At 47.5% G+C, this 15,062-nt stretch overlaps 1 protein-coding gene across 7 annotated transcripts in view; it reads left to right on the top strand.

Annotated features, from left to right (window-relative positions):
- Positions 1 to 15,062, top strand: part of LOC119163436 (adenosylhomocysteinase-like 1) — a 281,699-nt gene that overhangs the window by 220,048 nt on the left and 46,589 nt on the right. For 2 of the 7 annotated variants that reach the window (XM_075873073.1, XM_075873071.1), the window contains one exon: positions 6,132 to 6,243. The exons of 3 other annotated variants lie outside the window; for them this stretch is intronic. In XM_075873073.1, coding sequence (XP_075729188.1) covers positions 6,132 to 6,243 — 112 coding nt within the window. Of the gene's footprint in view, positions 1 to 347; positions 481 to 6,131; positions 6,244 to 11,318; positions 11,455 to 15,062 lie in introns of those variants that run through there. 2 more of the 7 variants (XM_075873075.1, XM_075873074.1) reach the window with 2 other exon arrangements.

Here is a 15,062-nt window from a genome sequence, read left to right as displayed (position 1 = left end):
CTTATCGCTAATCTCCCTGCAGAAGAGTACACTTGTACAGTGCATAAAAGTCAACAAACAAGGAAAAACAAAGACACCCCGGCCATTGTCGGTCGCCGTGAAGGCGGCGACCTTTGCATGCGTCGTCGTCGGCATTGAAAGAGCGACGCGACCCAGACTGCGGTTCTGAAGCCCGGTGAATCTTTGATGAAGCAGTGGGCGGGGCCGGCGTACTGTGTGGTGGCCGCCCGGGGTTCTCATCTCCGAGCGCACCCCGAACGGCAGCAGCTGCTCGCCGCCTTTTTTTATTATTTTTAAAGGTCGCGCGCCAGTTCGCCCCGCGGTGCAGGGACTCGAGGAGCCGATTCAGTTTGTTGGTCGGCATGCGGGACTTCCTGCTCCCCTTTGGGGATAAGGCCCCGTTGTCGTGGCGCACGTCGTACCGCTCCGTCGAGGCTCGCGGGAATGCTTGGATGTCGCCGCTGAAGATCATCTGGAAGGGTGAGCTTATGCGCGTGTGTACTACACGCCGATCATTGTGTGAAACGATGCTCTGGCGTCGCGCGGTCGCTTCTTTGCGGTGCGAGCATGCGTGGCACTCGTATCCTGCGTTTCCTCGTTTACAGCGTTGTCTGTTAACGACTCAATTGTCCGGGCTTTACCGCATTACGGAATTTGATGTCGCAGTACACGATGAGAAGATCGCGTAACCGATATCATCGGATCGGTTCTTCTACATCTTCTCGTTATTCCGCCCTAACATTGTTTGATCTGCACCGGCATTGCAGGTGAAAATACACAGTACTAATGATCCCGCATTACCTGCAACAACTCTATGGTGGCTGCATCTGCTCGTTCGCATCCCTTCTGGAACTGCAGTATCCAGTTGGAAGTTTTACTCAAAGTGTGTACACAGTACCACGCAGACAAAGCGCACATGCTGGTGAAAATGCAGAACGTTCCGGTAAAGCTCTTAAGCCTGTATCTGAACGTGAGCAACTTGGATTGCATTAGCAATGCAGTGCATGTTTTGGAAGTTCGCTGCTTTTTGGCGCCATTTTCTCTGCGTGTACGACATGTAACGTACAATGCTGCAAAACAAATTCACGGTTCGTGCTTCCGTGAGATTGTTACAGAGATGAGTTCGGTGTTTCACAACCACGTAAACTCCACACATACGCAGAAAATTCGGTCACGCAACTACCGAATGTGGCGCAAGTTTGCTGTCATTCCAATAAGAGAGTCCGTAATGCTTAAGACAATTGCAAGGCGAAAGCCATCTTGTTTTTTTTTTCTCGGTCAATTTTGATGCCTTCCTTTTCCCTCACCTTTCCCCCATCCCTCGTTTCTTCGAAATATTTCTGCATAAACCGCCAATTCTGCCCTGCCATCGGGATGGGAGGCACTGGACGCTTTCTGCACGTCACATCGTTTCGCATTGACTCCGAGATTGTCCAACCTTTGGCCAATCGCGCATGTCGTGAGATGTCGTTATGTAATGTCACGTTAAGTTGTCATGGCGTTGCGAAAAAAAAATGCCATCCTGTGACGCCACATTGTCGGCTATGGTGACGTAATAACACAGTGACGTATTTTGTTGCCTTTTTTGCATCCCTCGTGTTGACTCCGACGGCAACTCTTTGCGTTCGATAAGGCATGTAAGGCTTTCACCTTAGAGGAACTTTGCAACACATTTTCAAGCAGCCATGGAATTAATTCACTAAATGAGTTTATTGCCTCGCGAGTTTAGCGCCGTAAATGTTTTTAGAATCCGCCCTGTACGAGTGGAGTTACAAATATTTGTCGCTTGCTGCAATCGCATTCTCTTTTGTTCCGACAAAAAGTGCCGGAAGCTAAGCAGGGAGGGACGACACGGAGAAAGAAAATACGTCAAGCGCGCATCGTTACCTTGAGCACATCTCAGTAAAGACTGAGTGCGTCATGCTCAAATCAGTGAAGAGAAAGCAATCTTTAGCTGGCTTTGAGAATTTGTTGTGAACTGCAGGCCGGCGTGCTTTGCTAGAATACTTGACTCGTGTGTTCTTGGAACTCTCGACTACCGATCGGCTGCGTTTTCCGACCATGTTCAGAAAGTGTTGCAGGGCCCCTTTAAAAAGAAACAAAAAAAATGTTCTGCATGTTTCAGAGAGCGGGAATAGCACGCTGCTTGTAAGTCTCGAATACCACGTTCTCACGCGTACGCGCTTGCTGTGTCGGTGTACATGTCATCGCCGAAACGCAAGCCACACATGGCGGCGACATCGCTCATCGACCGCAAAACGTAGCGACGCAATCACGATTCCTCGTGTCTGGATGCGACAACGGGACGGTGGGAGGAGAGGCTCGATCCGTGCAAGAACCCGGCCAACCTGGCTAATGGTCGCACAGGAGCGGCGGACCCGGCGCGGTCCTGCAGGAGGACGCGCGCCAGTGGTGTGTCGACCGCGTATAATGACGCGAGCGCCGCCGGTGATTGCTACAGCGCGACTGCGGTTGTTCCCGTTTCCTCCGAAAGACGCATTCTTGCAGGACGAAAAGTGTCCGTTTCTTTCCCTGCATCACTGGCGGGGGATTGCTACCGACTCCCAGTCGCTTTCAGTCAGACACGTCATCGTATACGCGCTGGGCCTGCCGTCGTTGAGGTCTAAATAGACAGGAGGGTGCGGAACCCTGCGCGGTGCTCTCACCCTCCCCACGCAGGACAGCCCAATAGTCTATTTCTCTCTCTCTCATCGTATAGTCTCCATGGAATACAGTGTCGCTGAAGCGTGTAATGCCGTACAGCGGTTGCCAGTCTGCTAGTAATACGGCAGATGCGTGCACTGTGCTGCGGCGCTACAGCGCCGAAGTCCTGTCTCGCGTGTGGAGCCGTAAAGAATACGGAAGATGAATACGTGTGATGAAGATGGCCATCATGATCATCTTATAGATGACTGGCGCCCATCAAACGGCTGGCTGTGGCCGAGAATCGAAACCACGAAAACTATTTCTCTTCTCAGTGGATGTATTGATCCTGCCCCGCTACACTTCGAAAGCTCTCTGTACCTTATTTAATATCGCACTGCCTCCAAGATTGGAGACACCTCGTATGATTTCGCATTGCCTCCGTAAACGGATCATTTTTCAGAACGAAACGTTCTGACCTCCCTTGGTTTCCCCAATGAATGAAGGGGAGGAATTTTGAGGACTCGTTTTTTTGTTTTACGCAACGTTAATGAAAATAGACAGATAATGAAGTTAATCAGCAGATAATGAAGCCATGGAAGGCGCAGAGGACGTTAATTGTACTGTTTCAAGTGTGTGTGTACATTTGATTATAGATGTGAAGTCGGTAAAGTGGACGAAAAGACGACTTGCCGTTGGCAGGGAACGAGCGTGCAACTTTCGGACACTGCGCCCGGTGCTCTCGCCAATCAGCCTTTCTCGCGATGCAACGCCGCGTGCGCCTTTGTGGGATCTCCGCTCGCCTTTCGATTTCGATGGCTTTTGTTCTGGCTAGGCCAGTTGTCTCGCATCACCCTGCCGTGCCCCTCTAGCAACACGGAAGAGGGAAGCACAGTAAAATGTGCTGCCCTACTATTCCGGACCTCCGGCCCCGGCATATCGCACCCACCCTCGGCTATGCGTATGTAACCGCTCCTAACATACTCAGATATTCTCGAACATCAAAGACTCGAAAGACCGAAACTTTTGCCCCCGGGGCCGAAGCTCAGTAAAGAATCTCGGGTAGCGTGGCGTCGCCTGCAGACCTTGTCTTACCCCAATCTATACATACTGTCCAAGATAGGTCCCGGCACATACGCACCACAGTGCAGGTTCTGCGTCAATAAAACAGCCACCCTGTACCACATGGTATGGGAATGCCTACACAATCCACCTCTACAACCCAGAGCACAACACAACACTGTAGGGTGGGAGGCAGCTCTGTCCAGCTCGAATCCGATGACCCAAGAGGCCCTCGGGAGACGAGCGAGGACAGCGGCCCGTGCCGATGGTATCCAGGACTAAGGATCCCACTCACCGACATTCTTTCCTTGGACGCAAATAAGTATTTTATTCTCTCTCTCTCTGTAATGCAAAAGGTTGATTGATCTACGGCTGCGGTCGTCCCCTGGCACACATTATTAAGTATTTATGTGCACGAAACCTGCGAGTGTTGGCCAGCGCTGCTCTCAGCTCCGGGATATGCCGCTTATGGCTTCGGCGAGGCCCATCGAAGTGCACGGGAAACACGTCGCGCTCGATGGTCTCCTCACACCAGCCTGCAGTTTCTCCGTGATTTGAACGAGGCTGTCGTTTCAGTGCTTGAGCACGCCGCCTTCCCCGACCTTTTCTTTTGTCGTTGTAGCGAGAAACTGGGAACGGAATTTCGATGGTACGCCATCTGCTGTCCGAACCATTCGCTCCACTGACTGCAACGGAATTGCGATGTGGCTGACTAGTATATATAAGTATTGTTGCTTGTCGTTTTTCTGACTTACACCGCTTTCCGTATGTTTTCGCTGCTATAGCTCTTCTGCAATGGGGTTGGTGTCGAGTGGTTCCACTTTTTCTTTGCATTTCCTCACCATTGTTTTTCTATTGGACACAAAAAAAATTGTGCAACCTACCGCATTAAAGTTTTTTTTTTTTTTGCGGTGCAAATAGTTCCTCTCTTTCTTTGTCTTTGCCAGATCAGTGTTTTCGTGCCGTATACGAAATTTCTCCGCACCGTTCTCCCGAAGGACGGTCAATTTGTTGTGGTCACGTATTTTGTTCGTCCATTACGACCTCTCGAACGCGGTCGCACTTCCGTTGTTGTCCAGCTCATCGTAGGTATATAATTATGGCGCACTGTCGAGGCAGCTTTCGTGCCTTGCTTCCTTTATTTCTTGTGTTTTTCCTTTCGCCACAATTGATGACTTCAGGGAGAAAAACAATACTGCTAGTTAGTATGGTTGTGTAGTTAAGGCAGTGCGACAAAACGGCAGGCACAGAGTTAACCGTTTGCGAGAAATTTTTTTCTCGGAAGGGGGGAGCTTCTCCTAGCCTTCTTGCATGATCATGCGCGTGCTCCTGCGTGTGCGATTAAAAACTTTAGAGCGGGGGGGGGGGGGGGGGGCAACTCCATCGCTGTGCCTTCGCATCCGGCTACGCCAGCGCAGAGGTTAACTGTGTGTGTGCGTGCGTGCGTGCGTGTGTGTGTGTGTGTGCGTGCGTGTGTGCGTGCGTGCGTGTGTGTGTGTGTGTGTGTGTGTGTGCGTGTGTGTGTGTGTGTGTGTGTGTGTGTGTTGTCGCACTTTCGTTTACCTATTGATCACTGTTTTGAGACGCGTTTTCAATGCATCACCTTATTCGATCACACAAACATTGCGCGAGTTGGTTGGACAAAGACATTTCCATAGAATTATTGAATCCTTTTGTTGTCTCTTCTCAGAGCATGCTTGTACTATAATACAAGGCAAACAAAGGATTCTATTTATAGCGTCCATGCCTTGCGCACATGTTTGTTTGGAGTCTTCGGGGCTGGTTTTGATTCGATGAAAGCACGCGCATGTGCCGTCTTTCCTATAAGATTTCCGCACTGAGTACGCCTCTTGTTCTCGTTACATAGTGCCGAGGTTTGAGTATCTGACCAGTGCCAAGACTCAGCAAGTTCTTTCCACTCAACCGTTGCTGCCTCTACTACTGCAACTCACATGTTTGAAACTGCAAACTTCCACCAACGCTGTGTGCATTTCGCCGTGTATTGTGTTGATTTAATGTTCATATCCAAGTGTCTATGCACTAAGCTGGAGTTCACCCAAGTCGTTTCCACACAATACCGCGCAGGTCTTGCATACCCGACAACTACGTTTTTTTTTTCTTTTTTACTCAGCGGAACTTCTGTATTCTTAACTTTAAAACGCGCTTTGCATTCTGTATCAATTTTTCGCGTTGATCGGTTCGCATAATGCGACGTGACGTCAGATCATCGGTTTGCATAACGCGAGCACACAAATCGTGACGTCACATGACGTAGTCGCCGCTGCTGCTGCCGCCGCCGTTGCTGCCCCTACTGCTGCCATCAGATTCGTATCCAATGGTGATAGATGAATGACATATAAGAGAGACGCGGTTTCCGCGACCACGTGACTGAGTTTGTGTGTGTGTGAACCGTGACGTGCCGCCAGGCCATGCTGGAGTTCCCGGCGTACAAGGACCGTTCCAGGCGGCGAATGTCGCTCCCCGTGGGTCGGTACCTGGACAGCCGCCGCTCCAGCGCCGTCTCCACCTGCTCATCCTGTGAGTGTGTTTGCGTATATAACCTGGACCATGTAGTACACACGTAGACAGCGCCTGGCGCGACCTATTAAAACTCGTGGCCCGCCTTCCTTATAAATTTTAGACCGTACAAGAATCTGTTTGGCCGTGTTGGAGCTAGTTATGCATCTTGAATGGACAGAGTAAGAAACGAGGGTATTCGGCAGGAAGTAATCGACATGACAGCGCTGTATTGAATAAAACTTTATCATAAAGCACACACATATTGAAAGGACACCACCTGCAGCTACGTCTTTTGACATCGGTGACAATATTTTTGTGCAACCAAAGAGCAATACAGCGTTTAGATGACGAGGACAGAGAATGCGCTAACAATTTTATTGCAGCAAGGCAATACATGGAAATGCAAAGCCTGCTAGCACGTGTACTCATCACCCATCGTCCCGGCAGCGTGAGGTGCAGTGCCCGTGCTAGCAGTATTTGCTGTTCGATATATATATATATATATATATATATATATATATATATATATATATATATATATATATATATATATATACATATATACATATATATATATATATACATATATATATATATATATATATATATATATATATATATATATATATATATATATATATATATTACTCTAGCGCTGTTTTTAGCTTCCGTTGTGCAACATCAACTGGCGCAACGTTGTTCACTTATGCTGTTTCGTGCACCTACAAGAAGTTATGACACCGTTTTTTAATTAATATTATTCTTGATTCGCGAAGCTGTTGTCATCGATGACTAAGTGGTGGTTCGTGCCGATTGCTTACATTTTAAATGCAGCGAGGGGACGTCGATTTTGGCATGCGTTGCTAACGTAAACAAACCGGCGCGTTTATATGCGTATGATTTTGTTTTGTATACAGTCGACAGCTTCTCTCGATTTGCGCTGTAACTAAACCTGACGCACGCCATAGTGTCTGATGCGATGATTCACAGGCGTATTACTGTGAATGCTGTCGTCGATGTCGATCGTTGTGTTCGACGCCATTGACGCATCCTTCTCGTCGATTCAACGGAGGAACGCCGCGCCGGGCTCAATGTGTCGCTCGCATGCATATATAAGTGATGCTTACACAGTTTAAAGAAACCAAGTAAAACAAGAAACACTGGGAAAAAGTTTTGCGATAATTCTTCCTTATTGACTCGAGGGGAGGAATAGCGAGTGTCGACCAGTCGCTTAAATGACAAAAAAAGAAAAAAAACATTAGTTCTCAATGAACATTCAATCTTAAGTATACAACAGATCTTCTGCGTACACTCTAATTATTTCTTGTTGTCTGCGTTGATTAGACATGTGCAAGCAGCTGGTGGCATCAGACTCCATACGCGTAGGAAATATAATAATAATAATAATAATAATAATAATAATAATAATAATAATAATAATAATAATAATAATAATAATAATAATAATAATAATAATAATAATAATAATAATAGTAATAATAATAATAATAATTTGATGACGAAAAGATGGGAAGCGTCGTCTTTAACTTTCCAGTTTTTGTTGGAAAATAGCTGTACAGAAATTACATGCAAAGTGAACGTGTGCGCATACATACACATTGGGAATCGCATATTTTCTTAATGTGTTGACAGTCTACATAGGTGGTCCCTTTCCATAGTAACTTCTATAGAGCAACACAAAGACACGAGAAAGACGACGCAGCGCGGTATACTCTCAACTGACCAGTCACTTCAGGGTGGGACTCTGAAGAACCATCCTAATATAAAAAAAAAAACATTCTTCCGAGCAGCCATGTGCCCTCTCGTATGTCACCAGAATAAGCCTCAAGCAGCCATCGCATTCGTTAACCTCACTGAGCATAACGTTTGCGTGCGTCGACCGATGAGGACTCGCGTGGGGGGCTACAATGCGCGCTTTAGTGTTGGTCACACTCTACTTCGGGTCACACTGTACAATGCGCGTATGAGTGCCAACCAAAGAACAGACGCGTTTGGGTTATCACGTACAATACTGACTTGTTCTGTTGATTTCACGCTCCAATTACGCAAGCCAATCTGACGAAACGAAAAAAAAAACAAAAAAAACGAGCAGCCGACGCCACGACATGCCTCTGGATCGACTTCCTTGGTGTGTGCATAAGTGATCTCATCCAACAATGAATCCGTAACCCGAATACCGAATCACGTGACGAAGAATACCAAAAGGTCCAAGACAATGCTGCGAGGTTCTCACTTTTCACTTTTGTCGGCGCCAGTGCCTCGGGGCTTTTTGTTTTTTTGTTCCTTCGATGCGTACCTGCAATATGCACCTGCCTGGGAGCGGCAACGGATGCTCTCGGGTGTCATTGCGGTCGTGAGATCGCAATGATACCCGAGAGCATCCATCCGCTCTCATGCTTCCAGGCAGGTGCGTCTTGCGCTGCGTGGCGTGGGATCGTGGGATGTCGCTATAGCAGCAGCTATAGATCGGTGTCAGTTGTCCGCAAGCAGACGGATTTGCCTGGCGCGTTCGCGGTGGCAATCCGACACGGGGACTTCCTGCGGCAGCGAGGCGGGCCGCCGAAGAACAATAGGACAGTGCTGCTACGAGACGGGCTGCACAAGCCACGCGCTCTATACCTCGACGTCCCGCGTGGAGCACTGACGCCCTGCGTTCGCACGGCGACCCATCCGAAGTCGACGGCTGGAAGTCTTCAAGCCAGGACAGGGACGTACGATAGCGGCCTGTAGTGCTCGCGTCTACGTGGGTATACGCATTGTATCGAGGTACGTAGCAGAAGACTACAATTAGAGGTGACCAGTGGTTGTGCAGGCGGTTCCGCTAGACTGTGCCTCCAGTATATTGTCCACGATGAGTGTGATCTCGTTGGCTTCTCTAGGCCTTGCACGTTTTGCCTTCGCAAATCTTCGTTCTATGGTTTGGCAGTTCTTCTGTTTTTAATTGTCAGCATTATCAGCACCACTTACGCAAAAGGTTTATTGGAGCAGTGCCATTTTCACGGTACTCGTTCAAACTCTCGATGGGCAGCGGCTGCTGTCTTCACGCCCTCTCAGCGTTGCTTTAGTCTTTAAGCGATTTCGCACACGCCATTGCGTAGCCTGCCTAGTAAAAAAAAAAAGCATCAATCACCGTTTTGTTATGTTTTATGTGTCTTCTGAAAGTCTCCGTTTGAGAGCGCCACTCGGTTGCTACATCTAACACCTGGTGTTTCAGTCGACGCTGTAGTTTCAAACAGAGCTCGCATATCTGGTTTTATTATGCCGTGAAAACGTTCTATAAGGCTCGCAGATACCTTCTTTGCACATCCCCTGAAATAGGTCAGCTATGTGGCCGTCATCTGTATTCCTTACTTCCTCGCAGACTGAGAGTGTATAGGACTTGCGAAGGCAAGAACAACACGGTCTTCAGAGCATGTGCACGCTGCGCCCTATAGGCCTCTCCTTGAGAGCATTGGTGTTTTGTTCAGTATCTATCTACCCGTCCTATTTCTGGTATTTCCCCACCCCTGCGCAGGGTAGCGAACCGGCTACTAGTAATGCACCTCTCCACTTTTCTTTCTCTCGACGTGCCGTGGTGGTCCTCTAGGGGTATAGTGCTCGACTGCTCTTCCGTAGGTCGCGGGATAGAATCCAAGCCACGGCGGCTGCATTTTCGATGGAGGCGAAAACGTTCGATGCCCGTGTGTACTTGGATTCAGGTGCACGTTAAAGTACCCCAGGTGGTGGAAATTTCCTAAATTTCCGGTGCCTTCGTCTACGGCGTCTCATGTCGTGGTTTTGGGGCGAGAAGGCCCAACGATTAAATATTAACTCTCTCGCTCTCACCGCGCCTGTGGAAATCTTAGTTACACCGCACTCGGACGCCATCGACAACCTTTCCTTCTGGGAAAGTGTTCCTAAAGCGGCAATCTACAAGCACTCTCCAATCCCCTCGCTGCCATTTTCCGATGGGTCAATTACCGTAAAGGTGTCCGTTGCCGTGTCTTTCCGTTGGAACGTTGCGCAGTTAGCCGCTAGCGCGTTGAGTCATTACCGGCCGAGTTGCGCCTCAACCACCGTGGCCAGAACCCGCGGTCCGAGCCAGCGTCGTGGCATTTTCGTTCTAGCGCTCGCCCGAGACTCGCCTAAGCGTTTAAGCGTCGCATCGGTGCCTCCCTCGCGGGGCTCCGGCCCGTAGTCCGAACTGGGAACATCTATTTCGAGAAGAAGCGGCGGCCAAAACGTGCGCTTGGCGCACTTAGCGTCTGCCTGCGGCCGCGACTGTATAACTTAGCGGCCGTGCTTCGCGTCGCGTAGGAGCGCGCAGCCGACGCCGACGTAAGCGTTGCGAAGAAGCGTTCTTCTTTTCGAAGGTCGCGTCGCGCTTTTTCTGCGTTGAGCGTCCCTTCTGTTTTGCTTCGTTTTTTTTTTTTCTTCGGGTTCCCCTAGCCGCTTTTTTAAGTGTTGATGGTCCGTTTCGTTTCGTTCATCGGTTTCAGTGACTGAATCTGAAAAGCCCGCGCAGTAGAGGTACGTACTGCAATGTTGCCGGCTGGCTCACTTGTGCGTTCACCCTAAGTACATTTCGTTCAGTTATAAATGCTTTTTTTAGCGTATCGGTAGATTGTTCGAAGTGTTAGCACCCTCTTCAAGTTTTTTTTTTTTTTTACTTCTCCAAATACAGTGGTGTTGTCAACTGGCCCTATGTACCTTTGCGTGCACCTTAAATATATGTTCAGTTCTTTTAAGGTTTTGCATCCTCCTCATTGACTTCGTCACTTTTCCAACGGTCTTGCATCAATTCGCAAACAACCTAGCAAGGCTCCACTTCTTTCAATCTCTTGTGAGAACACTTTCTTGCAATCTCTTGTGCGCCCGCTTCAGTTCTGTTACCATCAAGTCTTCCGTCTCGGGTTGCGATTTCGTCCGCATTTCATTGTTGTATTAACTGGCAACTTGCACACGACTGTTATGTCTAACTTCGCAGTCGCACATACACTCTGGTGAGTTTTCGGCATCTGCAGCGGTGACAGCTCCGTAACGGACGACGCGGTACTTCGCTTTCGGTGTGCACAGTTAACGGGAAGGTATCGCCTCGACTCGTCGCTATGGCAACCGCCAACCACGCCGTGGAAGGGGAGGTCAAGGAGACCACTTTTTCCTCCTCGCCCTACGCCCAGAGACGCCGTGTGGCCCGCATCAACACTTTCAAGAACCGCGGCAAGTCCGGTGAGTGGCTCGCCGCATGATCCCCGCGTCGAATGCGCACTCAGAACGACGTTGCGATTCGTCTTGATGTCGCAGTACAAGTTTTTTAGCGTTATTTAGGAGTGATGAGAACTCGCTGCTGCACAAGGAATGTTGCTGGGGCCCGTGTTTCGTCAACAGGACTCGACTTCGTCGAATGAACCATTCCGCTTTAACGAGGACAGTGAAAAAAAATCTCTAAATCTCTTAGTGTGTTCTCGAGGTGACGTTTCGACTAATGAAATTGGGTTCCTCAAGGTTGGAACTGATTCGATCCATCCTAGACAAGTCCACCTGTCGAAACGTCTGCTCGAGCACACAAACCCTGTTTACAAATTTTGTTTAAGGGTTTTTTTCGTCGCAAGCTTCCATAGTGGCGTTTTTTTTTCTTTTTTTTTTAACGAGGACAAGCCACTTGCCCTGTTAAGCTGGATTAAAATACCGCAAGTTGGAGACGACTCGCGTTACGAAGTGGACACGATATCGCTTGTCGTGTCCACTACGTAGCGTGCCTCCTGTCTAACTTCTGATGCCGAGTAACTGTGGCGCAGTATTTTAATCGTGCAAAACCAACTAGCCCAACACTTCACTTTCCTGCCTGTCAAAGGTATTGCCGTGAAATTAATGAACGCGTAATGTTAAGTTCATTATCGGTTTAAAAGTTGGGTTCGAGAGTCTTCGCCATAAAGAGTGTAGAACGTCATAGCGTAATGTTCGCACCGCCTTCTCAATTTGTGCAGCCTCGTTTCAGCTTTCGGTGAATGCTTGAACAATTCCGCGAGGAAACCCACGTCTGTGCGCGTGTGAAGTGGTCGTTTCAAACTATATACCACAGAATGCCTACAGCAAGTGCAGTTGTACACAGGTGCCCAGTAAGACATAATTCATCCTTTTACGAATCAGCGAAGGGCCCCCCGTGCACTACGTACGCGTCCGACGGGCACAGCTGCTCACTTTGCTCACGTGAACCTGCACAGCTGCTCACTTTGAGGATGATAGTGCTCCTAATGATGATTATTCCCGAGCCCTTTGTAATGGGAGGGCCTCCTAAACACCCGCTCGTTGCGTCATTCGCATGCTCCGACGCCTCATGGCGTGACTCTGCGCTTCTGCCACGCAATAGTATATACATGTGTTAAGGAGACTCTTCCCAGTATACAGGGCAATCGTATATGGCGGGACGATCTGGGCTTGGTAGTTGTACATGCTTAGCAAACAACGCGAAAAGACACGGGACAGACAAAAAAGCGCTGTGTGCGTTCCCTTTCTGTGTTCCCTGTGTCTTTTTCAAATGGTTGCCCCGCCGCGGTGGTCTAGTGGCTAAGGTACACGGCTGCTGACCCGCAGGGCGCGGGTTCGAATCCCGGCTGCGGCGGCTGCATTTCCGATGGAGGCGGAAATGTTGTAGGCCCGTGTGCTCAGATTTGGGTGCACGTTAAAGAATCCCAGGTGCACGGTCGAAATTTCCGGAGCCCTCCACTACGGCGTCTCTCATAATCATATGGTGGTTTTGGGACGTTAAACTCCACATCAATCAATCAATCAATCAATCAATTTCATATGGTTGTTTTGGGACGTTAAACCCCACAAATCAATCTGTGTCTTTTTTCGCGCTGTTTTCTAAGCATGAGAATCGTGTGGTGTTTTTTTCCGAAGCAGTTTCAAGAAGTGACGCAACTCTACACTATAGACTACCTGCGTGCCACGAAGAACGCCCGGGCTGGATTCTTTTGAACAGCTGATTTTCATTATCTTACTTGCATCTTTGTCACTGATTCGGTCACGGACAACGCTGATTTTTTCGACCGTAACCAACGATGCCGACACCGTCAGTGGAATTTCTGTGGAACGAGCTCCATAACTCCGTTGCTTCAATTTAGTTATTTACGTTTAAAGTGATTGGTGGTTCCGTATCCACCTATAAGGAAGCACGCTTCCTGAGTATTCATGTTTTCTTTTTTTCAAAAGTGTCTACACTCTTCGAAGTCGAGTATTAAATGCGAAGCATTTCTTAGCGAACTTCGGCGACTTTGAGTAGAGCCTGAACCTCAGTCAGTCGTCAAGTACAATCTGCCGCTGCAACTTTATCGACCGTCTCTTCCGCTTCTATGTATAGGCAAAATCTGATAAATTTGATCAGGCCATTATGAGTAAATTCAATAACCTAAGTTTTTCATGTTGGGTTCAACCTCTCTTTATTACGCATCACTTCTTCAAAATGAAAAAAAAGAAAGAAAAAAGAACATTTTAAATGTCGACTGTTTTCGCCATCAAAAACGATTTTCGTCGTCTCTGCATAATCAACGTCTTTGTCAGAGATAACAGAAAAATAAAAAATCCTTACTTTCAAGATAAAAATGGTTGTTATAAGTTCACCACGTGCTCCTGCAGTCCGCTGACTCGGCGGCTCATTTCGCGAGCCCATCTTTGCCGACGCCCTAACCTTATTCATTTTTTAAAATTAATATTAATTGTTTTCATTTTTGTCGTGACCCCGCCTGGTTTTCGAGAAAGAAATTTCACTAATTGATGCGGTGGAATCCGTACCAGCGCGTGTGCTATTCGCGGGGCTTGGCCAATTCCATCACACAGCTGCTTGCGGTGGTGTGGCAGCTACAGACAGTTACCACGTAATAAAGAAAACAAATAACGAAAGGGACAATATTAAAAAAAAAAACGCAATGAAAATCACGCTGAAAAAGAGCTCGGCTCTGCAGCATAATTAGTACTTGGCGGGTGCCTCTAAAAGTCTCTAACGCTGTAAATTGACCTTTCATAGTTGTCGCGTTTTTCATTTTCGAGATTTGAATTTTATATGAGAGAGCTGGATGTAGTCGCATCTCAAATCGCCAACTAAAAATACCGAATATAATATTTTTTGGAGGGGGGAGGGGGGGGGGGTGGTTTGCTTTTTACGATGCAGAACCTACAACTGTAGATTATGTACTTTTGTGTTGGTATTTTTTAAAGTTTTTCTTAATATACTTACCTAGAGTGGAGTGTAATTGTCAAGCGCAAAATACATTTCTTATTGGGTGGCATAGTCAAAATGAACGCGAGCAGTATTATTAATACCGCGTATTATTAAATGCTGCTACTCTCTCACGGTGAAAAAATACAATAAATAAAATAAAATAAACAGCTTTAGTCAAACTACTTTTTAAACGAACTAGCCGACTTCATTGAAGAACGTTGTTTCAATTGTGCTTTTGTATATTCAATGTATCCAGAAAGTAACGTGATATTCTATACGCAAATGATGCAGTTTTAGAATTACAGTATTTAGTGATTTATTCATTAAGCGTTGCATGTATTTCGCATGTTAGTTTATGTTATCTGCTCACACTAGCAGCTTGTATGAAATTTCAACACCTGAGGTTTTTTTCTTTTTTTCAAATTGACGCATTGACGTCGTACCGTGATCTCTTTCGCGCTATCTCAGTGTTTCCATTTTTATTTTTTTCTTCTGAAACACGGTTATGTAAGGTCAACTTCGCTCTAAGACAGAAGTGTACATTAAACAACGTGCTTCACAAAATCACTTAAAATAGCGTGACGTCATCTGTGAATTGAGATGGCGTCATCCGATG

This window comes from Rhipicephalus microplus, chromosome 9 (genome assembly GCF_043290135.1).
Source record: "Rhipicephalus microplus isolate Deutch F79 chromosome 9, USDA_Rmic, whole genome shotgun sequence".
Taxonomy (NCBI): Eukaryota; Metazoa; Arthropoda; class Arachnida; order Ixodida; family Ixodidae; genus Rhipicephalus; species Rhipicephalus microplus.
The sequence above is the reverse complement of the archived record's forward strand: the minus strand, read 5'-3'. Positions and strand labels throughout refer to the sequence as shown.